A 27,365-nucleotide genomic window follows, 5' to 3' on the forward strand; every position below is an offset into this window, starting at 1 on the left:
AACCACTAGAAGTTCATGAACAATGTATTCACTTCACTCATCCTGTTGGAACACCTCTGCTGAACCTTTGAACAAATCCTGCAATAAAGAGTTTGCTTATCACACCCTCAGCATTTTAGATACAATCATCCTCCCTTCTATGATTGGGATTATCTGTTCAATGGGGCTAGTTGGCAACATCCTCATTGTATTCACTATAATAAGGTAAGAGCTTCTTATCTTTTCCATAATTTAGGCACATCTTATACTCACTAAATGAATCCCTTTCCCTTTATATAATTTTTCTTAATGAAATTGGTTTGGGAAATATTTGGCTAAGATAATTAAAGGAGATTCTATAGATTATTTGCATCATGTATTAAGTAAAATCTAAGTTGCAAAACTCAAAATGAAAAGACCCAAGCCAATGTGTACTGCTGGGTTAGTGAATTTTTATAGCAGTCATCCTCAAGCTTAGCTTCATTATCAGATCACCTGAGGAGCTTTCAAAACTCCTAATACATAGTTTCATCTAAATAATTCAGAATCTCTAGAGGTGGAACCTAGGCATGGAGCAAAACTGCAATGCAACCATTTTATTTTCTGGCAATAAGAGTTATCCTGTGTATAGCCCACAGATGCTTATACAGCAATAAAGATGAAGTTTTTGTATTTATCAAAACAAAACAAAACTACCCTCATCAGTTGGTGAAAGGGACTATATTGCACTCATTTGGACAAGAGAGAGACTTTACTTATCACTCAAAGTGATAAGTGATCAGGCAGTCACAGATGGGGGCTTAGACCAGCCAGCCCCATGTAGGCCAAACTGAGAGAGATCTGCTCCTGAGCACCTCCTGCCTTTGCTTCACATCTCCCACCTCATTCAGATAATTTCCTATTTCCTCTCAAACCTTGGGCATAAGGCTCAACCTGGAGAATAAGAATAAATTTCTTGCTTCCCATGGGCTTTGATAGATGGATTCAGAGTTGGTGTACATGTGCCCCATCACTGCTTGATATCTTTGCTATCCTGATTATATTCACATTTACTTGTTTTAATCAACATGTTAAATGTTATTATCCTGGTCTCTAATCATGCTTATAACCATCATTAAAGAAAATTTCATCCTTGTTTCTATATAAGAAAACACATTTGAGAGTACTACCTAGTAGGTGTTTTCAGCATTATATTAACATATGACTACAACAATCTTTTGTATAGCACATTATATTTACAAAGCACAGCTGCAAATCATTCAGTCCTCAAAAGAGCAGTACTATTATTATACCCATTTAGAAGAAGAGGCTTAGGAGAGAAAATAACTTGTCCAGCATCACATAACTAGTAAGTGACAATCCTGGCATTGAACTCAAATCCCATGATTGCAAATTCCAGGCTATTTTCTCTACCCTAATAAAAACAAACAAATCATTAAACTAGAAAGACAGTGGATTTACCATGTGGATGGAAGAATTCTCCCAGAAACAATTAAGAGCAAGAGCAGCCCTCAGGATGGTGATGGATGTGACACTCACCATCCCTGAGAAAGCTCGTAACTGGTCACTTTCCCCAAGCGGCTTCTCATCAGCAAGCCTACTTTCAAATTATTATTGTCATTATTCCTGCTGTTCGGTGTAGCATATCAATGGAATTTTTTACACCATCCATAATTGAAGATTTATTTAGTGTATTAGAATTTTACTCTTAATGAATTCAGGCATTTTTTATTGTGTCCTAAAAAGCCATTTGTGAGTATCAAGCATACAGTGCGATATTGGTTTCTGGAATATCAAGCATTTTACATTAATTTTTTTAAGTGCTAGAAGTAGTTCAACTCAGTATGTATTACTAAAACCTATTGTAAACCCAGCACCAAAGGTTATGAAAATCCCAAAGAAATGTGGCAGCATCTGACCTAACAAGCTCATAGACGAGTGGAAAAGATGAGATTTAAACAGATATAATTGAAAAAAAAATACAATACATTAAAAACAATCAAGCAGGGACAAAAAAAAAAAAAAAAAAGATGGTTCAAATAATAAGTTCAAGGAAGGGAAACAGAAATAAACAGATATTCTCAGGAAGCCTCAAGGAGACAATAGCTCCAAGTAGAAAGTTAATAGAAACACGAGAATGTTTCTAGCTCTCTCCTTGCCTGTTGCTCCTGCCCATTTCTCTTTCCATCTTTCCCTCATACCCATTGGTATTTTTACTGTCCTCTCCTAGAGGTACATGTAGTGTGTTGCATACCCATAGAGCCTTGGCCCCACTAGAGAGAAATCAAGTTCTCATAATGTGTTGGCCCTGCAGAAATGGTTGCATTTTCTACAGGCAACTTTTTTTTTTAAGATAGATTTATTTAATTAATTAATTTATTTATTGATTGATTTATTGATTTATTTATTTATGATAGACACAGAGAGTGAGAGAGAGGCAGAGACACAGGCAGAGGGAGAAGCAGGCTCCATGCCGGGAGCCCGATGCGGGACTCGATCCTGGGACTCCAGGATCGCGCCCCGGGCCAAAGGCAGGCGCCAAACCACTGAACCACCCAGGGATCCCCTCTACAGGCAACTTTTATATGCAAAGACTTTTCAATATTAGATTTCAGACCGTGACAAGCTGTTGGAGAGATATTTGGGGCCAGAGAAAATTCTCGGCTTCCCTCAAATTACACCGAAAGGTATTAGCCTGATCCTATTAATCTGGAGACAAAGCTGGAAAAAAGAAGAAATATGGAATGTGAACTCTTCCAAAAGTCAATACTGAGCTATAATTCCTAGAAACAAATTCTCAACTTAAAGCAAATAACCATTTAACTGAAAAAGAAAACCTGAGCCATAATACTGACCAACTTATTTGCAATGATTGTGAAAAATCTGTCCTTTCTATCATTACCATTTTCTAGGTAATATGTGAGAAGATATATGTTAATGGAGCATTTAAGATGAATCTTTTAATCTTTCAAAAAACATTTGGGGGCAACTTAATTTTAATTTTTCTTACTAGGACTTTAATATTTTTCATTGCAAGTTGCTCTCTAAAAATGTATTAGTCTTTCAAAAGCCATTTGAAAGCAAATTAATTTTAATTTATTTTTGGCTTAGAATTTATCTAACACTTTTTTTTTAATTTTTTAAATTTTTAAATTGGCCTCCACAAATTTTAAGTCAATTTATATTAATATTTTCATCATGTCTTGCCATGATCTTTTGTTACTCTCTTAGCAGATGGGTACTTTAATTAAAATATTAAGACTACAGAAAAAATAAGGAGAAATAGATATACTTAAAGGTTTAGGACTGGGGATCCCTCGGTGGCTCAGCAGTTGAGCACCTGCCTTTGGCCCAGGGCGTTATTCTGGAGTCCCGAGATCAAGTCCCACATTGGGCTCCCGGCGTGGAGCCTGCCTCTCCCTCTGCCTATGTCTCTGCCTCTCTCTCTTTCATGAATAAATAAATAAAATCTTAAAAAAAAAAAAGAAAGAAAAGGTTTAGGACTTTCTCGTTTATGATGAATATCTGCCTCAGAAGAGAATGAATAGAACCGAAAGTCAGTAAGATCATTAGCAATGATGGCAAGCAAGCAATAAACTAACTACTGGCTTTGCAAAGGAAGACTAGAAACATGTATTAAAAAATAGGTTTAAGGAAGATGGAGTTTCCAGAAAAAAGAGAGTCTAGGTGGCTATTTGTAAAAGAAGCAATTTGTGCATTAAGGAAGGTAACTATAAAGTAGGGAGGGCAGATCATTACTAGTTTGTCACATGTTAAATTCATAGCTGGTCAAAAGGAAACCAGATTAGGAAACAAAAATGTAGGAGGGAAATTGGGCCAGTTATAACAGAATCATTTCCCCCTTTAATTCCTCAGAGAGAGACTAGTGGACTCAGCCTCATTACACAACTACATTCCACAGTCACAGTGGGCCATGGGAAGCTACTTCCACAAAAGGGAGGACATTCTTCTCCATCAGTCCCCCACTCCCACCTCCTGAACACATTTTCACCTGTCTACTGACAGACAACTTCATGTAGGCAAAGACTCTCTAAGGGATGCCTGTCTCCTGAAAAATAAAAAGTCCTCGTTCTATCATTCTTTGACCTCAACTCCCTGTCAAGTCAATGAATTCACACTAAATCATGAATTACTGAGACACCTTACTTTTAACCCTCCCAAAGGTATCTACATTTTATAGAGAGATTACAAGAGGGTCGCTGCAATAACCTGAAGGAACATTAGTGACCTAATAGTGGAACACCAGTTACTAACAGACAGGGAGGGGAAATACTTAGAACAAGTCCTCTTCCTTTTTCCCACCCAGCTTAAATCATAACTACTGGCTCCCTCTGATCCAGCCCTCAGCCACTCTCAGGAGGGTCAGCCACATGTAAGTTGTTGTTGGTGTATACATACATATAGCCTATGCTTTAGATACTGCAGAAACTTTCAGCCACATTTGTGTACATGAACTGGAAAGTTGTTGAGAGAGCCTCGTTGTGATGGTCCAATACACCTAGACAACTCTGGAATCTAAAGAGATTGAATGCCTTGCCCAAGGACACAAGGAGGGCATAGAAATGAAGATGGGATTCCCTGTTAGGTTCTCTTTCAACTATACTACACTATGTATGTAGAGCAAAGTTGGCAAACATGTCACTTTATCCTAAACTCTCCCATTCATGCCAGTCATCTCTAATCTGTGCAGATGTTTGTTTTGTAAATAGTCCTTGTGTGAAGACTCAGAATTGTTCTTAGCACATTGCTTCACAAAATCACAACTAATCCATTGGAGTTGGCTCACAATAAGAATAGAGATAAATGCCAAACAGAGGCTGGTAAAGCAACTCAGAGATATACAAAAGTAGGAAGCTACTACTGTGTCCTAACCAACACCACCATCTTCCACCCCAACACCACCACCCTTCTCTTGGCCCTGAGCTGGATGGAGAAAAGACCTCAGGAGTCTGAACTGCCTGGTGGGAACTACAGCCATAATGGGATCTGGGACCATAGAATAGAGGCTACAGGATGAAGGTGGAGCCATGGATGGAATGCAGCCACTGGCAGAGATGCTAACAGCAGAAAGAACAAGGAAATGTCCTGGCTTCTCCTCCCTTCCATCCTCCAGCTTGCCTCCAGTAGTGCTTCCTTATTGGCCAAAACCAACCAAAAGCCAGTTGGCAAGGAGACCCAGGAACAAAGCTAGAGAAGAGTGGGAAATGGATCTGAGAGCAAGCTGATCAGCAAAGCAGCCTCCTGCATATGCGGTGTTATATGTTTTTACCAGTTTTATTTAATCCATAGCATATATTGTTACTTCTGACTGCAACATGTAAATACATTTTTTTAAAAATTTTGTCAAAATCAGTTATACTATTAACCAATAGATAAGCATTGTAATCACTTGACATATGATTCCAGCATATTTTTAAACATGTTGAAATAAATTCTTTAAATGTTACATAAATTTATGCTGCATACATAATTGGAACTTTTTTTTACTTAATCAGTATGTTTCCCTTTTGATTAAATATTCTTGACTATGATTTGTAACAACTATGTAATTATTGCAGGGTAATGTGGAATACCATAATTTATCTTATCATTCTTTAAATTAGTGAGCCTTAGATATGGCCATGTTAACCATATGGAAAACATGTTAGCTAAAATGATCACAAGGCTACATTTTTTATTTTAAATGTTTAAGTCAGGAGAGACAGGAATCTAATGAATTCTGGCAACAGAAAATCTAGAGATAAATTAGACCTAAATAAAGAATGCAAGTTGTATAGGTAGAGATTTTACAATTTTAATTTCTATGCTGTCACTTTTAGTAAAGAAAGCAATAATGAACATAATGTGTTTTTATTGCCCTATTATCTTATGCCCAGATCATTTGCTTCAGAATTCTTTTTCCATAAATAATATCATCTAGAAACACTTTATTTCATTCTTTTTAATTGCCAGTTAATGGTCTGCACTGTCCTCAACAATAGAATTACCATAATTCATTAACACTAAATGATGGGTGTCTGTCTAGAGAAGAGCAAGGGCCATGAATCTAATTGCTGCAATTAGACCCTACGCAACCACTTATGGTTTATATCCCAATTCAAATGGAAATAACATCTGTTTATAGGCTGATTTATGGGGGGGGTTTGGTGGTGTTTTTCATGTGGAACTCTTTGTACCTGACCTCTAGGGTCTATTTCTCCCACCCCACTGCTCCTCCCCAACTCCCACTGACAATGGCCTGGATAGGACAGAGGATGAGAGACCAAGGCCAGTCACTTGGCTGTTTTTTTGGTTGACACGATCTTTTCCTCAAATCTCTTCTCATTCTGGGTCTTTCTGATATGAGTCACCAACCTGCTGGGGACAAGGAACCAACATGCTTTATAGTGCATCAACAATGCCCAGAGTGTGGTTGCTGAGTTAAGTACTCAATGGCCGTAACTGCCCCACAATGTGTGCTTGCCAGAGCCTGGGTAAAATATCCTCACCGACTAGTCTCACATGAGGATTCACTGGCTTAGAAATAAAATTCACAGGCTGTAGAATTTTCAGCCAATGAATAATAAAGACACACACTAGCCTCCAAATCACAGAGCAAAGCTCTGTACCGAGTGAACTAATAATTGTGGTATGATCTTAGGGCTAATTTTTATATGCTCTTTAAAGTCTTATTTGTCCTCAGTTCAGATGCCACTTCTGCCAAGAAATCTGCTTCGACTGTCCCCAGGGTAAGGGGCAGAAGCCCCTTTGTGTGCTTCTTGTGCTAGCTCTAGCTTTGTCACTGCACTGCAGTGATTATTTATTTAGACATACCTAGACTACAAGCTCCTTGATATTACAGTTTATAGATTATTTAGCTTTGCAGCCCCAGAGCACAATATTATGCTTGACATATAACTGGTTTGTTGACAAACAAAATGCTTGCTGAATTAATAGCATCTCCCAGAGAAAGATGTTACCTGTTTATTATTGAATAACCCAACTCCTTGAACATAGGGACCAAATGAATTTTAAATTTCTGCTCTTAGAAAATTCCTTTGCCTAGAGAGAAGAGTGCCATATCTAGATAGCACTGAATTCACTCCTCCCAACAGGAGTCATGAGATCATCCTCTGGGCTCTCTACCAGTTTACTCTTTTCAGATTTCTTCTCTAGATTTCAGAGTCTTAATTTATAGTCTTTGCTATTGGGTTAGATTTTGTTGGAATATTTCTAAATAAAAGTTGAAATTTCTTTAAGAATAACCTGTTAAGATTTGACTTCCACTTCAGTGGGGAAAAAAGGCATTATACAATGGAAACCATTTGTCTTCCTTGTTCAGCTGTTTTTGGTGCTAGAAATAAGCAAGAACTAAGCTTTTTGCCTGAGCTTAGAGTCGGTATAATTTGTTGCTATGTAGAAATTACCCCCAAAACTTACTGGCTTAAAACAACAAACATTTATTCTCACACCATTTCAAGGGGCGAGAATCTAGGAACAGCTTAGCTGGGTGGTTCTGGCTCCGAGTCTCTTATCAAGTTGCAGTGTCCTCCAAGGCAACAGTCATCTCGGCAGGAGTGGGAGCATCTACTTCCAAAGTAGCTAACTCACAAACCTGGAAGACTGGTGCTTGTTGTTGGCAAGAGGCCTCAGCTCCTCTCCACGTGGACCTCTCCACAAAGTTGCTTGGGTAACCCCTCAAGATGGCAGCTGGCTATCCCAGAGAAAGTGATTCAAGAGAGAGCAAAGAGAAACCCTATAATGCCTTTATGTTCTTATGTCACACATTGTCATTTCTACCATATTCCATTTGTGAAAAGTGGGTTACTAAGATTAATCACACTCAGAGGGAACTAGGTTCCATCTTTTGAAAGCAGCATCAAAGAATTTGTAGCCATATTTTTAAGCCACCACAGTTAGTTATCAGATGTATAGTTCAAAATGTTTAAATATGCACAAGACTAGGAATTTGTATGTGCATTTGTTTAAGTTTTCCTTTAACTCCCTTTAAAATTCATTTTAACAATTATCAATTTGTAACAGGTGGCATATACTAAAGATGGTACATACTTTGAATATCAATTGTCAGTTTCCTTATTTTCTTTCAGGTCCAGGAAAAAAACCATTCCTGACATTTATATCTGCAACCTGGCTGTGGCTGATCTGGTCCACATCATTGGAATGCCATTTCTTATTCATCAGTGGGCCCGGGGAGGAGAGTGGGTGTTTGGGGGGCCCCTCTGCACCATTATCACATCCCTGGATACCTGCAACCAGTTTGCCTGTAGTGCCATCATGACTGTGATGAGTATAGACAGGTAAGTGAAGAAACTCTGAAATAGCTTAACATAATCCAGAAGTGCTTGTGCTTCCCCACGGTCATCCCAATTTAAGAAATATTGATTCTACTGTGTAACAGCCAAGTTCCTCATTCTTTGCTTGTTTCATCATAGGACTTAAAAATATTTTTTCCAACTTTCATAGAAATTTATTTTTTAATGGAAAACTTAAAACACTAAAATCTCCTTTTGGCAAATCATTCTTTTTAACTTTAGTTTTATTTATAATTCACTGCCAGATAAAAATACTTTGAAGTCATGAAATGTTGAAAACCAAAATGAGTGCCCCCATCATTCTTACAATGAGAAAGCTGAAGTCCCAAGAAGTGAGGGGCCTTTCTGAAGGCACATGGTGAGTCAGTGGCAAAGCTGAAAACTGAAGTAGGTCTCCTCATTCTGTCCAGAGCAATTTCTGGTATGTTGAATGTCTCAGAGTCCTATCATCACCTAGCAGCTTAAAGGAATCTGGGGACTAGATTTGGGCTCCTGAATAGCTCTGAAGAGATGTTCTAGTACACCCATTGTTATGACTGGTTAATGCAAATGATGCCACTTTACATCATTAAAAATGCATTCGACTGTGACCTGGAATGTGCCACAACCATATTCACCAACTATGTAAGCTAATGTTATTTGAGGAGATGGCAGCAATGGTGGGTACTTGTGGAGCTAGTGGGTGGTGGAGCCCAGTTCAGAACCAGGCTGTCTCTTGACATGGCAGGTTGCTTTCCCAACTACCTCATTACCTGGCTCTTCAGGAAGCAGGCAAATTAGGATATCTCTGCATCATACAGATGGTAGGAACTCCAGACTAGGTTTTAGCAGCATTCCCCAAACAGAAACAAGCCCTAAAGACACAGTAATATGAGTAACAGGAATTATCTCAGAGAACAACCTACTTAGAATCTCCATCCATCTTCTTTTCATCCCTACCCTAGCCCAGCACACTTGACCTCCTTTGCTCTGACCTTTTTCTTTCTCCCTTGCTGCCAATATATCACAGTTTAATTTACTTTGTATATGAATGTGTGTACTGTTTATTGTTCAGCTTCCTCTGCCCCTTAAATGTAAATTCCACAAAGGCAGGGTCTTTGATCACTTATACCAAGTATCTGTGTGACAATGCCTGTCACATGGGTGCTCAAAAAGTACTAATAAATGAATGATTTGACAATTAGTCTTGAGGGCTATGTTAAATTTTCCTGGGTCCAATCCAGGACTTCTCCCTGAACTCTGCCTCTTTTACCCTTCCATGTGTACCCTTGGGGTGGGGAAATGATGAGCAGTTTTTAAAATGAATAAACAAAGGAATAGAGAGGTTCAAAGAAATCATTCACTGAATCATTTTTTTAAAGATTTATTTATTTATTTATGATAGACATAGAGAGAGAGAGGCAGAGACACAGGAGGAGGGAGAAGCAGGCTTCATGCCAGGAGCCCGACGTGGGACTCGATCCCGGGACTCCAGGATCGCACCCTGGGCCAAAGGCAGGCGCTAAACCGCTGAGCCACCCAGGGATCCCTCACTGAATCATTATTATTCAGACATGATGTTTAATGCATTTTTTATAACCTGTTGCTTTTCTGTACAAGAATTCTCAAAAAATAGAGTGCGCTTCTTCTCAGTTTATAATTAATACCACATTTTAAAATCAATGTACTATGTAGGTCTGGTTAGTTCAGCTGATGCCAACCAATGCTGACAGTATCTTGAGTGAAGCCTGGTGAGCTTGCCAGCATTCCAATGCAGGGAGAGGGCTCTGCACAGGGCAGCCCCACTGCAAAAAAGCAACCTAAAGTACATATCTTACCAATCATAATCCCATTCTTAGAAATAATAAAAGCTTCTTCATATCCTATACTCTGAAGACAGGAGAGTACTGGTTTTTCTTTAAAGAAGGGAAGTCGTGGGGCAGCCCGGGTGGCTCAGTGGTGTAGCACCGCCTTCGGCCCAGGTCGTGGTCCTGGAGACCCGGGATCAAGTCGTCAGGCACCGTGCATGGAGCCTGCTTCTCCCTCTGTCTGTGTCTTTACCTCTCTCTCTCTCTCTCTCTCTCTCTCTCTCTGTTTCTCTCATGAATAAATAAATGAAATTTTTAAAAATGCTTTTTAAAAAAAAGAAGGGAAGTCATATGTCTTCTGTAAACCTCTTACTGAAAATAAAGTGAATAGACCTTGTCTGTGTTGGAACAGACCAACTGTACACATTTCCTAAGGTTCCCGGGTTCTTGTCTGTGAGTATATGTGCTCATGTGTATATGTATCTTATACACCCGAATGTCATTTTTTCAAAAGATTTTTATTTACTTGAGAGAGAGAGAGAGAGAGAGAGAGAGAGAACAGAGGGAGAGGGAGTAGCAGACTCTCTGCTGAACAGAGAGCCTGACCTGGGGCTCCATCCCAGGACCCTGAGATCATGACCTGAGCTAAAGGCAGACACTTAACTGACTGAGCCACCCAGGTGCCCTATGAATGTCATTTTTTTTTTTAATCGAATGGACACAGTATGCTAAACTTTTACTTTAGTATTAAGACACTTGGGCACTTATCCTTTGCTCGGCCCTCACTCTAGAGGATCACATCACCAGAGAAAAGTGAAGATTCCGTAAACCTGAATCTTTTCCTCTTCAGCATTTCTTACAGTTCCATCTGTACAAAATGCATAAAACTTCACTATCTGCGATTTGGGGGTTTAAGATTTTATTTCTTTGTTTGGGAGAGGGAAAGCTCAAGCAGGGGGGGAGCAGCAGAGGGAGTGGGAGAAGCAAGTTCCCTGCTGAGCTGGGACACTGATGCTGGGCTCAATCCCAGGACCCTGGGATCATAACCTGAGCTGAAAGCAGATGACCGAACCACCCAGGTGCCCCAATATCTGCAATTTTGTAAAAAGAAATGGAGTTTTTTTTTGCAAGGCCATAACTACGGTATTGGCCATGACCGTGCCATCAGTGATCCTGATTGCTTATACATTTAAGTGGTTTTAATTGCCAGTTTAATAGAACATAAATTTCAAGTGTTTCTGATAATTTTCATTTTTCTTTTTCTGATTAGTAATAACTACAGGTGTGAAATATTTCAATAGGGGGTGCCTACCTCCAAATCTTACCAAAAAAATTATGTAAACATCCAAAATATTAAAAATAAGCCTCCAGATGAAAGCTGCCTAGACTAATTTCATAAATAAATTCTCTAGAATATCAAAAGTCAGTAAGTAGAAACCAAATTCCCTATTTAGTTATTCATTCATTAAGCAAATATGTATTGAGTAAGACTACAGGCCAGGAACTACACTAGATACAGGATGATAGAACAGCACTAAGCTGATAGTCAAGGTTCCTGCCTTCGTGGGGCTTCTACTCCAAGCTTCTAACTTCACTTAGATATTAAGTGAAAAGTCACACAGGTAAATGTGTATTTCCAAACAATGATATATACTAGGAAGGGAAAGGAGAGTTCCCCTACAATCTGCATGTAAAGTCATTGGCCATTATAGACAGTGAGTGATCAGGGTAGGCTTTCCTGAGACACAGACTGTTAAATAGAGACTCAACAGAAGAGTAAGATGAATCAGAGGGAGATTCTGCTCGGCAGAAAGGACAGCATGCACCAGGACAGCATGCACCTGGCCCTGAAAGGGAAGAGACCTTGAAGGAAGGCCAGCAGGGAGACAGGCACAAACGACAGCCTGAGTGACAGGGAGGGACAGGTAGAGAAAGACTTTACAAATAATGGTAAGAATTCTGAATTTTATTTCAAAGGTGCTGGAAAATCATTGAAGGGTTTTCAGATGGGGAAAGGAGAGTGTTAGGATGAGGATTAGAGAAGATTCCCTAATCTCTTTATGCCATGATTCCATCATCCTTTCATCCCAGACAGAATGATGGCTGGGCTGCTGTGCAAGTACCACGTCATCTCTTTCCCCAGCAGGGGAAGAGGGTCCTTCTCCCTTTAGCCACAGGTAATGAAGGTACAATATGCATAAGGAGGAGGGGCTGGGGTACCTTGGGCCACAAGTGTCTCCCTGCATGCCAAAGGGTCCCTTAACTAAGTGTCCTTTAAAACGTCCTGTCTCTTATACAAAATTGAAAGAACAGGGACAGGAAATCTTTTAATTTTTATAAATCTTCCTTAAGTAGCTCTATAAAAATTAAATGACCATCATAACATGTTTTGCATTTATTTAATGTCTGTGATTACTGCCTTGCAACACCTGCAACTCTAGCAAAACTGCACTCTCACAAATACTCTTCCTCCTGGGTTCTAGGTTCTTTCTCACCCTTTAGCTTTCAGTTGGCTCTGAAAAATTCTTTTTGGATTTTCTAGACAACCAAATATATTTGATATGTCAGGACTTCAAGTTTAATTAACGATTTATCCTTTTTTACTGGATCAGAAATGGAAAAAAAAATGAAAAGAAAGAAAACCCCTTCCCCTATGAAATCAGCCCATTTCCCCTCTCGGGCATCCAGCCTAAGTTCCCTGAGGATTTTGCATTGTCTGTACTAGCCACATCTGTTTATCCTCACTGCAACTTCTGTGACCTGAACCTCCAGGAGCTGGTGGCCCCCACCAAAAGGCCATCTGGGCAAAACGTCTGTCCCAGTGGTCCAGAACCTCATCTTGCCAGGGGATCCTACTAGCCAGTGCACTGGCCTCCTTCCTGCCTCCCTGTCAGTAAATCCTACTGGAAAGAGGGCCTCTCCCTCCTGGAGGAAACCCCCACTCAGAGACAAAGTTTTCCAGAGCCTAGCCTACATGGGAAGCACCTTCGCAAAGAGAGAGTTTGCACAGGGCAGAGTTTCACTATTATCAGTGTGTTCGTGGAAATGACAGCGATTTCAGTGAGTGGTTTATTCAGACTTGCAGGGTCAAGAGTTGTTTTCTCTACAGGTACCAGCCAGCTCTTAAAAAATATAACTTTCTTTTACCCTGATAGAGGTGTGCTTCAGGGAAGATAATAATACTAATAATTTACTCTTGTCATGAACCTTTCATCCTTGGAGCTCAGTGCTTTTATTGATTGTTCCCAAACCCTTCTTAACTGGCTTTGCAGGTACTTGGCTCTCGTCCAACCATTTCGACTTACAAGTTGGAGAACGAGGTACAAGACCATCCGCATCAATTTGGGCCTTTGGGCAGCTTCCTTCATTCTGGCGCTGCCTGTCTGGGTCTACTCGAAGGTCATCAAATTTAAAGACGGCGTGGAGAGTTGTGCTTTTGATTTAACATCCCCTGACGATGTACTCCGGTAGGTTGTTAAAACTTAAGAAAAATAGAGTTGAATTAAGTTGTGAAGTGCTTCATCCTCCTTGTCAACACGTGAGCAGCGGCACAGAGTGTTCTTGGGGATCCTCTAAGGGGCAGTCTCCCTGCTTAGTTTCCTGCTTTGCACAATCAGGTTGGTAGCTTGATTTTAAGGGGAAGGTAACCTTTAGAAACAGATCTGGAGTTTAATTATGTAGCCTCAGTAGACACAAACATATTTAAATATGGATTTTAAAGATCCATGGCAACCAGACACAACCAAATAAAGGGGGGGCAAAATTTCCAACAAGGCCTGGGAGTTACCAAGACTCAAGCCCTATCAGCATGCCACTGGAGTTTGGTTGAATGATGTCCCCCTGCAAAAAAAAAGATCTACTCAAGTCCTAATTCTCAGTACCTGTGAATGTGACCTTATTTAGAAATAGGGTCTTTGCAGATAACACATGCACTTTGCAGATAAGTTAAATGAGGTCATGCTGGATTACAGCCGGCCCCAAATCAGGGATTGATGCCCTGCTGAGGAGAGTGAGAACTGAAGGGACACAAAGAGGAGGGTGCCTGAGGAGACAGAGGCAGAGACAGGGTGATGAGTCTACAAGCAAAATAACACCAAGGATTGCCTGAAACCAGCAGAGTCAAGGAGAAAGGCACAGAGCAGATTCTCCCTCAGAACCTCCAAAAGGACCAACCTTGCCAACACCTTAGTTTCAGTTCTTACTCCAGAATGGAAACAATAAATTTCTGTTGTTTTAAGCCATTGGGTTTGTGGTAATTTGTTATAGTAGCTCTCAGTAACTAACGCAGCAGCCAACATAGGGATTTCTCACATTTTAATCTGAAAAGAAAAATTAAGTCAAAAATTTTATTTGAAATTTTGAACATAGCATTAGAGTCTATGACTAAAATTTTTTCCTGGCTTACTAAGAGTCACGTATTGTGTAAGATGTTTTTTTGCATATATTATCTCCAGTCAATCTGGAAGATTCCTTTTTCTCATCCACCACTTATTAAATGGATGAGTCAGTTTTGCCTCATGTAGTCACAGCCCAAGAGGGATGATGGTAGAGGCCCCGGCAAGGCTCCAATTCCAGTAACGAAAATCTCCAGAGGACTGCAACATCAGTAGGATTGATTGTTTATTCATTATTTCGCCCATCAGCAATGGCTGCACCCACAGACCAAATCCACCTGCCAATCTAATGGTGAAATGATATTTATTCACTAGTACAGTAATTAATCACTGATACATTAATATGGACCCCAACATATCTGAAAGAGGAGCATAACCTGGTGACTGTAGGACTTCAGTCTTTGCCAAAGAAATAACAAGGATTCACTGTTTTGCACCAGTAGCTGCTTCTGCTATTTTTGGTTGGTTATCATAAAGGATATTCTGAGGCTCAAGGGTTGATTTCCCCAGAGGACTTTATGGAGAACTGAGATTGGAAGCACTTTTGGAGCCCTTCTGGTCCCAGGTGCTCTCTCTCTCTCTCTCTCTGCCACCCTGTCTGCACCTACCCAATGTGGGCTGTCTTCTTTTGCCAATGCCAAGGTTCTTCCAGGAAGGAGGATACCTGGCATCTGTGCAGAAACGGAGTTCTTACCTGAGAATTTCCCCTGGGGGAGCACCGACGAAAAGACTGGCTCATTTCACAACAGGCCTTTGGAGAGGCCAGCTGGAGCCTTGATTACAAATGTGGACTGTGCAGCTCAATTGTCCATCTGGGTTCAAATCCCACCTCTGCTACTTACTAGCTGGGCAAGCCACTTAATCCCACTGTGTCTTAGTTTGTGCTTCTCTCACATGAGAAGAACATGTTCTCTAACTGTTCTTTTCTGCTGTTCTTCTCTAATGGCAATTGAACTCATAGGGCTGGACAGATTCAGTGGATTAAAGTATGTAAAAAGTACTCAGTGCCTGCTATATAATAAATTCTACCTGCTATTCTGTATTCTTGTTAGTAATACTAAAAGATAATGGCTAATAATACATTTTCTCATCTGTCTGTACTCAGTAGCCTTGGGCTTGGTGAGAGGAGAAAGTACCATTGCTAGCGAACAATGAAGGTTTTTTTGTTTTTTTTCCCATTTTACAGTTTTTTTTTTCCTTTCAAGATTTTACTTAAATTCAGGTTAGTTAGCATATAGTGTAGTATTAGTTTCAGGGGTAGAATGTAGTGATTCATCACTTGCATATAATACCCAGTTCTCAAAAATAAATAAATAAATAAATAAAATAAATAAAAAATAAATAAAAAAAATACCCAGTTCTCATTACAACAAGTGTCCTCCTTAATGCCCATCACCCAGTTACCCTGTCCCTCCACCCACCTCCCCTTCAGCAATCCTCAGTTTGTTCCCTGGAGTTAAAGAGTTTACTTTAGGGTTTGCCTCTCTCTCTGTCTTTATCTTATTTTATTTTTCTCTATGTAAAAGTAGCAAAGATCCTTAACTTCTCCCCTAGGACTTTTATCTCAGGCCCTGAAAAATTAGAGAATCATGCCTCATAAATTGTAAACGACAGTTCCTGACCTTGTGAATATGACAGTCATATCTTCTCTCTCATTTTACAGGTATACACTTTATTTGACGATAACAACTTTTTTTTTCCCTTTGCCTTTGATTTTGGTGTGCTATATTTTAATTTTATGCTATACTTGGGAGATGTATCAACAGAATAAAGATGCAAGATGGTAAGTGTTTACCCTATTTTATTTTATTTGTTGAAAGAACAATTCAGAAATCCTAAGACATCTACAATAGAAATTTAAACAACAATCACTTGAAACATACCACATTTAGACATATGGGCATTAATGTCTACATGAGCAATTTCTGAAAACAGGACATGTTCTGAAGCAGCTATTTGAGATCTCTCAGTGATAAATGTTCCAATCACTGAGGTAATGGTTTCATAAAAATGTAAACAGAACTCAAGATGCTATTTAAAGAATACTTTTATATTTTTCATCAACAATGGTATTTAAATGTTTTATTTGTACACTTTGCAGAGTTGTGTACATATGTAAATATCTTAGATGCTGAATATAACTCTCTAATTTTTGTGTTTTAATTTTTTAATTTTGAGAATAGGGATCTCATTAATATTTGAATACTTAGGACAAGATTAATTAGGACTAAATAAAACCAAAGATTTACCCTAAGACAAAAGATTTGGGAAAAACCTTTATGAATAAATCTAGATTATTTTCCAGGGGGACCAGAGTGGCTTAGCTGGTTAAGCATCCAACACTTGACAGTGGCTCAGGTCATGGTCTCAGGGTCAGGAGATGGAGCCCTGCCTAGCTCCATGCTCAGTTGAAGGGTGGGGGTTGGGGTGTCTGAAGATTCTCTCTCCCCCTCTGCCCTTCTCTCCTGTGTACTTTCTCTCTCTCCCTCTAAAAATAAATAAATCTTTTTAAAAAATTATTTCTACTTGAAATTGTCTATACCAAATTGAGTCAGTGAATACATAACATGGTAGATTTTAAAAATATTATTAAAATCTGTCTTTAGAATAGATTACTGTATGTTTTAGACAGACAAAATCACTAGATTTCCCACACATAACCCCCTCTTAATTAATCCCCTCCTAATCCCCTTCACCTCCTTCACACATTCCCCCTACCTACATTCCTGCTGGCAACCACTAGTTTCTTCTCTATATTTAAAAGTCTATTTTTTTGTCTTTTTTTTTTTTTGCCTTGTTCATTTGCTTTGTTTCTTCCAGCTACAAATGAAAGCATATGGTTATTTTTCCATTTCTGACTGACTTAATTCCCTCAGCACTATACTCTCTAGCTCAATTCATGTTGCAAATGGCAAGATTTTCCTCTTTTTATGGCTGAGTAGTATTCCATCACATGTATAAATCACACATTTTTTATTCATGTCTATCAGTGAACCTTGGAGTTGCTTCCATATCTTGGCTATTATAAATAATACTGCAATGAACAAAGGGTAACATATATCTTTTTCAAATTAGTGTTTTTGTATTTTGGGGGTAAATACCCAGTAGCACATTACTGGATCGTATGGTAATTCTATTTTTAATTTTTTAAGGAACCTCTGTACTGCTTCCAGTGGCTGCACCAGTTCACATTCCCTCCAACAGTGCAAGAGGATTCCTGTTCTCCACAACCTGACCAACACTTGTTTTTTCTGTTTTTTAGCCATTTCTGACATGTATGAGGTGATATCTCACTGTGGTTTTGAAATGCACTTCCCTGATGATGAGTGATGTTAAGCATCTTTTCATGTGTCTGTTGGCCATCTGTATGTCTTCTTTGGAGAAATATCTTCTGCCCAATTTTTAATTGGAGTATTTGGTTTTTTGGTGGTGAGTTAAATAAGTTCTTTATATATTTTGGATACTAACCCTTTATCACGTATCTCACTTGCAAATATGACAACCCATTTAGTAGGTTGTCTTTTTGTTTTGTTGATAGTTTCCTTTGCTGTGAAGAGATTTTTATTTTGATGTAGTCCCAACAGTTTATTTTTGCTTTTGCTTCCCTTGCCTCAGGAAACCTATCTAGAAAAATGTTGCCAGGGCTGATGTCAGAGAAATTACAGTCTATGCTCTCTTCTGGGATTTTTATGATCTCAGATCTCACATTTAGGTCCTTAAGCCATTTTGAGTTTATTTTGGTGCTTGTTGTGAGAAAGTGGTTCAGTTTCCCAACACCATTTGTTGAAGAGAATGTCTTTTTCCCATTGCATATTCTTGTCTCCTTTGTCAAAGATTAACTGATCGTGTATATAATTGTGGGGTTAACTCTGGGCTCTCTATTCTGTTCCATTATTCTACGTGTCTATTTTTTGTGCCTCTACCAGACTGTTTTGATTACTACATTTCTGTAGTATGTTTTGAAATCTGGAATTGTGATACCTCCAGGGTTGTTCTTTTTCCAAGATTGCTTTGGCTATTTGGGGCCTTTTGGGGTCCCATACAAATTTTAGGATTATTTATTCTAGTTCTGTGGGAAAAAAATGCTATTGGTATTTTGATAAGGATTGCATTAAATCTGTAGATTGTTTTGAGTAGTATGGACATTTTAACAATATTGGTTCTCCCAATCCATGAGCATGGAATATCTTTCCATTTGTTTGTGGTATCTTCAATTTCTTTCATCAGTGTTTTATTGTTTTCAGAGTACAGATCTTTCATCTCATTGGTTAAGTTTATTCCTAGGCATATTATTAATTGTGGTGCAGTTGTAAATGGGATTGTTACCTTAATTTCTCTTTCTAGCTACTTCATTCTTAGTGTATAGCAATGAAAACGGATTTTTATATATTGATTTGTATCCCACAACCTTACTGAATTCATTTATCAGTTCTGGTAGATTTTTTAGTGGGGTCTTCAGGGTTTTCTAAATATACTATTATGTATCTGCATGATAGTGAAAAGTTTTACTTCTTTTCAATTTAGATGCTTAGTATATCTTTTTGTTGTCTGATTGCTGTGGCTAAGAATTCCAGTACTATGTTTATTAAAAGCAGTGAGAGAGAATATCCTTGCTGTTTTTGCCCGTTAAGTATGATGTTAGCTGTGGGTTTTTCATAAAAGGCCTTTATGATTTGTGAATATTGAACCACCTTTGCAACCCAGGAATAATCACATTTAATTGTGGTGAATGATTTTCATGTATTGTTGGATTGGTTTGTTAATATTTTGTTGAGGATTTTGCATCTATGTTCATCAGAGATATTGGCTTATCATTTTTTTTTTTTTGTAGGGTCTATCTGGTTTTGGTATCAGGGTAATGCTGACCTCGTAGAATGAATCTGGGAGCTTTCCTTCCTCCTCTTTTTTTTTTTTTTTTTTTTGGAATAGGTTGAGAATAGGTATTAATTCTTCTTTAAATGTTTGTTACAATTGACCTGTGAAGCCATCTGGTCCTGGACTTTCATTTGTTGGGAGTTTTTCAATTACTGATTCAATTTCATTGCTGCCTAGCAATGAAATCTGTTCAAGATTGATCTATAATCAATCTGCTCAAGTTTTCTATTTATTCCTGATTAAATTTTGGGAAATTATGTTTCTAGGAATTTATTCATTTCTTCTAGGTTGTCCAATTTGTTGGCATATAATATTTCACAATATTTTCTTATGGTCCTTTCTATTTCTATAGTGTTGGTTGTTATTTCTTCTCTTCCTGAATTTATCTGAGTCTCCTCTCTCTCTTTTTTTTTTAAATGAGTCTGGCTAAAGTTTTATCAATTTTGTTGATCTCCTCACAGAACCAGTTCCTGGTTTCATTGATCTCTTCTATTGTGGGTGTTTTTGTTAGTTTCTCTTTCATTTAGTCTGCTCTAATATTTACTATTTCTTTCCTTCTACTGTTTTTTTTTTTTAAGATTTTATTTATTCATGAGAGACACACACACACAGAGAGAGAGAGAGAGAGGCAGAGACACAGGCAGAGGAAGAAGCAGGCTCCACACAGGGAGCTTGACGTGGGACTTGATCCCCGGTCTCCAGGATCACACCCTGGGCCGAAATGGCACTAAACTGCTGAGCCACCCGGGCTTCCCTGGTTTTGAGTTCTGTTTGTTCTTGTTCTATTGTTTTATGTATAAAAAATAGGATGTTTCTTTGAGATTGTTCTTTCTTCTTGAAGTAAGCCTATATAACTATAAGCTTCCCTCACAGAACAACTTTTGCTGCATCCCAAGGATATGGGACAATTGTGTTATCATTTTCATTTGTGTCCATATTTTTTTATTTCCTCTTGGTTTTTTGATTGAACCATTCATTATTTGGTAACATTTTATTTAACCTCGATGTATTTGTGTTCTTCCTAGACTTTTTCTTGTGTCTAATTTCTAGCTTCATAGCATATGGTCAGAAAAAGATGCATGATATGATTTCAATCTTTTTTAATTTGTTAAGACTTGTTTTGTGGCCTAACTTGTGATCTATTCTGGAGAATGTCCCATGTGCACTTGAAGGAATGTGTATTCCACTCTTTTAAAATGGAATGTTCTGAATATATGTTAGATCTGTCCGTTCCAATGTGTCATTCAAGGCCACTGTTTGCTTGTTGATTTTTCTATCCGATCTATCCACTGATGTAAGTGGAGTGTTAAAGTCTCCTACTATTAGTGTATTACTATCAATTACTTCCTTCATTTTTGTTTATAGCTGCTTTATGTATTTGGATTTTCCCATATTGGTTCCATAAATATTTACAATTGTTATATGTTCTTGTTGGATTGTTCCCTTTATAATTATGTCATATCCTTTGCCTCTTGTTACAATCTTTTTTTTTAAAGTTTTTTTGTCTGATATAAGTAGTGTTACCCCAGCTTTGTTTTTTACTTCCATTTGCATGCTAAATGTTTTTCTATCCCTTCACTTTCAATCTGCATGTGTCTTTAGGAATGAATTAAGACTTTGGTATGCAACATATAGATAGGTCCATTCAATCACCTTATCTTTAGAGCATTTAGTCCATTTACATTTAAAGTAATTATTGATAAATATGTACTTATTGTCATTTTTAAAGTTATTTTAAGGTTGCTTTTGTAGTTCTTCTTTGTTCCTTTCTTCTCTTACTCTCTTCTCTCAGTTTGATGGCTTTGTTTTGTGATATACCTGGATTCCTTTCTCTATATATTTTGTGTATCTATTTGTGGTTATCATTAGGTTATATGTAACATCTTATATATAGCAGTCTGTATTAAGTTGATGGTCTCAAGTTTGAACTCATTCTAAAAGCACTAAATGTTTACTCCTCTCCCCCCAATATTTTAGGTATATGGTGTTATATTTTACATCTTTCTATTTTGTGAATCCCTGGGCTGCTTTTATAGACATTTTTGCTACTTTTATGCTTTCTATTTTTTTTAATACCTGTTTATGGTCTTTCCTTTCCACTCAAGGAATCCCTTTTAATATTTATGAGGTTTAGAGATGATGAATTTCTTAACTTTTGTTGGTCTGGGGAACTCCTTTATCTCTCTTTCTATTCTGAATGATAGCCTTGCTGAATAGAGAGCATTCTTGGTTGCAGGGATTTTTTCTTTTAGTACTTTGAATATATTATGTCACTCTCTTCCTCCCTACAAAATCAACTGGAAGTTTTATGGGGTGTCCCTTCTTTGTAAATATTTTATTTTCTCTTGCTGCTTTTAAAATTCTCTATCAGTTTTTTGCCATTTTAATTATTATATGTCTTGGTGTGGATCTCCTTGGGTTGATTTTATTGGGACCTCTCTGTGCCTCCTGGATCTGCATGTTTTTTTCCTTCCTCAGATTAGGGAAGTTTTTAGCTATTATTTCTTCAAATAAATTTTCTGCCCACTTTTTCTCTCAATTCTCCTTGTAGGATCCCTGTGATGCAAATTTTTTATGCTTGTGTCATGAGTTAAGGGTAATCTATTCTCATTTTTTTCCCCTCTCTCCTGTTCAGCTTGATTGTTTTCCATTATTCTGTCTTCTAGGTCACTGATCCATTCTTCTGCTTCCTCTATTTTACTGTTCTGTATTAACTTTGGCAGCACACATGCCTTTATTCTACTATTAATTCCCTCTAGTATATTTTTAATTTCAGTAATTTCTCAAGTCCAGTATCTTTATGACCATTACTTTAAATTCTCTATCAGGCATATTACTTATATCCATTTCATTTGTCTCTCTTGCTGTAATTTTGTCCTGTTCTTTCATCTGGGGCCCATTCCTCTGGTCCTCATCTTGTCTAACCCCGTGTCTGTTTCTATATGTTAGGAAACTGAGCTGTATCTTCTGCTTTTGAAAGTAGTAGCCTTATGAAGAAAAGGCTCTACAGTCCTCTGCGGTGCAATGTTCATTGTTCACCAGAACCTGGCACTTCAGGGATGTCTCCTATACATGTTGCATGTGCCTTACTATTATAGCTGAACTGCATTTGTCTTCAGTCCAGTCATCGGCAATGGCTCTCTATGCCTGTTGTAGGCAGGGTTTGGTTCCTGTGTTGTTAATGGATCAATATGGGGCTGCCCTGGTCTTGAGTTGGGTCAAACCAGGCATCTGGAGCAGCTATAGTCGCACTGAACTGTAGGGCACTCTCCCTGTGTTGTCCCCAGAGAAGCTTTCATTGTTGGTCAGGGCCTGCAATCAGGCCAGACTTCTGCCCTGGGGCCATTACTGGGACCACAGTGGAACTGGTGTGGGTGGTTATCTTCCCTTCTCCCCAGGGCAAGAGTCACTTTGGAGTGCTGTTGACCACTATCCAAGCTATATGCACACTGCCAAGCTTGTGGCACTGTTTTGCATGGGCTTCAGCCAAAGGTATATTGGAGAATACAGATCCAGAGAATGTGACGTTGGCAAGATTTGCATAGTTCTGCTCTGGGAGGGGACATGTAGCCACTTTTGAGGCTACCAAGGGCATGTTGGAGAGTTCTGAGGAGAGCAGGAAGGGTAGGGCACACTGTGTGCAAGCCAAGTAGAGAGTGTTTATACTGGTTCCCTAGGTGTCCATGTATCTAGGCCGGAGGGCAAGGGAGAGAAATGGCACTCCCAGCTCTTTTATTCTTGGAGAAGTCTCCTAATAATTTCTGCTCCTCCTGCAAATGTTCTGAGATTAGTAAATAAATCTTCCCACAAACTCCAGGCATTTTTCAAAACCCTGCTTTTATTCTTTATCTCCAAGGGATGGTTTGTTGTGCTGTCTCCTTAAGGGTGGGAACTCAGTTTCCTATTATGCTCTGGCTCTCCCAGAGCTGACCCTGATGACTTTTAAAGTTCCAGGTGTTAAGCCTCACTGACTGCAAAACTTGTGAAGTTAAGCCCTTCTGGTTTTAAAGCCAAATGTTGTGAAGATTCATCTTCCAAGTGCAAGTCCTCCCCTGTTTGGGGTACCTGGTGTAGGGTCTGCTCCTTTGCCTTCATCATGCTTAGATCTTCCTGCCCTCCAGAAAACAGTCTCACATATCAGTTTGGTGCATGACTGCATCTTTGTCCTTCCAACCATTTTGATGTGCCTGCCCTCCTCTCTCTGATTAACCATGGAGAGTCTGTTCTGCCAGTCTTTGGATCATTTTCTGGACTATTTACACTAATGTGGGTGTTATCTAGGTGTATCCATGGAATGAGGTGAGTTTAGGATTCTCCTAACCCATCATCTTCCCTAGAAGTCAAATAGGTGATCAACTTGTCCATGAGCCAAAATTCATAGCAAACTCTAATGCCAAAGGTATAGGTGTTCTACTGACCCATGATATTTTTTCTTGAAATTCTTTGGAAATATTGCACCCCTAAAGGGTGGTCGGTTTAGAATGGAAAAGGGAAGCAGCCACAGTTATATAGAAAAATAATTTAGCTTCTAAATGTATTATAGGCAGCTGAGCTGGTGAAACAGTTGAAATGGAATCATATGGAACATTAAGAAACTGACAGGTGGAAAGGATGCTTGAGCCCTTTTAGGATAGTTCACTAAAGCAGATCACTGTGTTCCCAGCACTTTTCTCAGAAATGCAAAGAGCATCTTATGAAACAGAGCTCACACTGTCTAGTTATCCCTCAAAATGGAAGAAGTTTGAGGAATGATGGTGTCTACTCTGATAAACTGCAGAGCAATCACCTTACAATGACTTTCCGCTGCCACGCTGTTTTTTAATATATATATATATATATATATTATTCCCTAGGGTGTCCCTGCTTCAACTGTGTCCCTAGGACATTTCTATTGAATGTCTAAATATAACGTGATAAAACTTGGGAATTTTAAAACATTTATTTTGGAATAATTTTAAATTAATAGAAGAGTTACATTAACAGTAGAGAAAGTTCCTATATACTCCTCACTTCGTTTCTCCATTAATACCTTACCTTACCATGATACAATTTTCAAAGCAAAGAAAATGGCATTGGTACATTACTACCTACTAAACTCTATCCCTTATTGTGTTCCAATTTTTTGGAAATTGGTATCCCAATTTTTCTATTAAAGTCCTCTTTCTGGTCTAGGATTCAATGCAGAATACTATATTGTCTTTGGTTGTCATGTCTCCTCAGTCTCCTCTGGTCTATGACAGTTTCTACTCTTCTCTTATTTTTCATGACCTAAAGAGTATTAAGGAATACTAGTTAGGTATCCTGTAGAATGTTTCCAATCTGAATTTTTCTGATATTGTATCACAATTAGACTGTAGTTATGTGCTTTGGGGAAAAATCAGTTCTCATCACAACGTATCAAGGGGCACATGGTAACTGCATTACATCTCTGTTGATGAAAGTTCTAGAAAATCATTGCCCCATAATTTCTATGGTTGTTTATGTTCTGTCTATCCTAATATTTCCTTTATAGTTACAATCCCAGTGTTCCAAAAGAGAGAGTGATGAAGCTGACAAAGATGGTGCTGGTGCTGGTGGCGGTCTTTATCCTAAGTGCTGCCCCCTACCACGTGATACAACTGGTGAACTTAAAGATGCAGCAGCCCACACTGGCCTTCCATGTAGGCTATTATCTCTCCATCTGTTTCAGCTATGCCAGCAGCAGCATTAACCCTTTCCTCTACATCATGCTGAGTGGAAATTTCCGGAAACGCCTACCTCAAGTACAAAGGAGAGTGACTGAGAAATCAACAATATAGAAAATACCTTGAAATCGAGCTTTTAGGAGAGTACATGGATCACCAAAAGTAGATAGGCTTGTCTATGTTATTGATATTATTAGAAAGGGCCAGTGAAACAGTGTGCTTGTGTCTATCCTTCCTGTGTACTTTTGACTCTTAGTAGCATGGAACAGAATTATAATCATTCGAATGCAATGAGTTTAATATGCTAACTTTAGTAAGATGTAAAATACTTGTCTGCACTGGAAGCAAGGGATGGATAGTCTGAGATACCTAAGCTCCATGGCTATGGATATTATTTCAGCATACTGTAACTATCATTGATAAAAAGGCCATCCATGACTATTGATTGAAAACTCACCAAGGAATCTGGCTTTGCCATCCATACTTTGCTCACTGCAATAGTACTCTTGAGGTGTCTAGAAAGAGAACACCTTACAATGAGGTCTGAAATTTGGCCATTTTTTATCTACAAAATTTTGTATAATCCAATCTAATGCCTTCAATAATCAACTCCACCTGTTACCATAACAGTTATCATGTACTGAACATATGCAATATGTAAGATTACATGTAACAAACTCATGAGGTATTACCTCAGTTTACTTAGCCTCAGAAAGGTTAAGTGGTAGGCTTGATCCTGCAAAACTACGTAAGAGCTGGGCTAAATCCAGGTCTGCCTGTTTCTGTCCTTTGAAACTACCACCTTGGCAACCTGTACCGATCATACTACAGAGGGTCAAATAATTTGGGGGGTTGCTTTCTTCTACAACCCCATAAGGAAAGAACTAATGTCTGTAAAAATTTAGTTGATGATTTAAACATATCCTTTTGTATTTAGCTTTGTTCTCATGCTTACAAATTATAGAAACAAGCATCTACATTTTAATAATAGTATTCTTCAGGTTGTTAAGCATCCAATCAGATACATTCTCTTTGGGTACAGTATATGTTTGTTCAAGGGTACAAAAAGTAATACCCCTTAAATTTGTATATGTTAATTATATCTATTTTTCCTCTTTGAGCTTATAGGAAATATGCACTTTGTAAAGAAAGAAAAGAAAGAAATGCTTTTAAAGCCTGTATTCTCAACAAAGGTTAAAACACTGTTATTTTGTTTGTGGATGAAATCTATAAATCCATCTCCATCATCTAAATCATAAAATCACTTGCTCCATGGATGTCTTAAACTGATTTTTAAACTACCCTTTACATAAAGGAGTCACAGAGACCAGCTTTTTTTAACAACCTAATGTTCATTTTTATATCTCAACTGTCAGCACACATGACTTTTAACCCAATGTGTTTGGTTCTCGATCTTTTAAAGACTATTTTGAAACAAGGTAATATATAAATGAATATCTGGATTTAAGATCATGTAAACAACATGAGACTGATATAGGTTACCTCTGAGATATTTTAGTTCTGTAAGTTCTGTAACTGAGCTCTACAGAGCTAGACCCAGAGCCTACATGCTCCTTTACAATTTCAGAAGAAGCTATGTCATGGCTACAGTTCCAGAGGCTTTCCTTCTTACTTTCCTAAGGTGCAGTAGTCAGGGTTCAGTGAGTAGCCCTGACATCTGAAGACCCAACACCATGGGACATAAACAGATGTTGCCATTTGGTAACTGAAAAACAGTTGAAGAGTTTACCTCCATTGTCTTTTTTAACACAGAAAATATTATTTTAAAGACTTAAATAATTTTAAAACAACAGACATTTTTCTAAAGCATTTCCAATAGGCCTCAAGTAATTCCAATATATAAATTAATTTGTGATTTAATTTATAAAGAGTTGTAAAGAACTTTAGCATTTAATCAAAGTACAAAATAAAAAGGATGACTATTAAAATCCTTTCTGGGCCTCTATATATGGTTTTTCTATACATAAGTGTATATACACACACAGATGCAAATTCGTTGAGATGATTTGATAAAGACTGTGTACATGTTTACTTTTAAGATAAGTTAATGATCAGTTTCCCATATCTAATTAATACTTGGGTATTTATCATTATTTACGATCATATTCCTCCTCTATGCCTATCCAATTTTAGGTACCTCATTTAAATTTTGACCAATTAATACAAATCAATGAATAATGCTTGTATATTTACTTATTTCTGGCTAGTAGCTTGTATTTGCAAGACTTTCTTATATAAAGGATTTCATATTTCCTTAATATAGCTTCTCCTGAGCAAAGCTTAAAGAGTTCA

At 38.2% G+C, this 27,365-nt stretch overlaps 1 protein-coding gene and 2 long non-coding RNA genes across 3 annotated transcripts in view; 1 reads left to right on the forward strand and 2 right to left on the reverse strand.

The window, feature by feature from the left end:
• MCHR2 (melanin concentrating hormone receptor 2) lies at positions 1-27,004 on the forward strand. The gene is given in 6 exon segments (XM_077902973.1): positions 1-204; positions 8,088-8,297; positions 13,372-13,566; positions 16,157-16,276; positions 24,881-25,146; positions 25,149-27,004. Coding segments are annotated over 6 exon segments (1,017 nt in total). The 5' UTR covers positions 1-22; the 3' UTR covers positions 25,193-27,004.
• Positions 14,432-15,368, reverse strand: LOC144317079 (uncharacterized). The gene is made up of 2 exons (XR_013382958.1): positions 15,188-15,368; positions 14,432-14,779 (listed from the first exon to the last, which is right to left on the reverse strand). It is a non-coding gene; the product is annotated as an uncharacterized LOC144317079 (long non-coding RNA).
• The window catches only part of LOC144317077 (uncharacterized), a 60,994-nt gene continuing 57,929 nt past the window's right edge, over positions 24,301-27,365 (reverse strand). The window contains exons 3-4 of the long non-coding RNA XR_013382956.1: positions 25,510-25,567; positions 24,301-24,636 (exon numbers count right to left, since the gene is read on the reverse strand). This is a non-coding gene — a long non-coding RNA (uncharacterized LOC144317077). The remainder of the gene's footprint in view (positions 24,637-25,509; positions 25,568-27,365) is intronic.

Source organism: Canis aureus, chromosome 7 (assembly GCF_053574225.1).
Source record: "Canis aureus isolate CA01 chromosome 7, VMU_Caureus_v.1.0, whole genome shotgun sequence".
In the NCBI taxonomy this organism is placed as follows: Eukaryota; Metazoa; Chordata; class Mammalia; order Carnivora; family Canidae; genus Canis; species Canis aureus.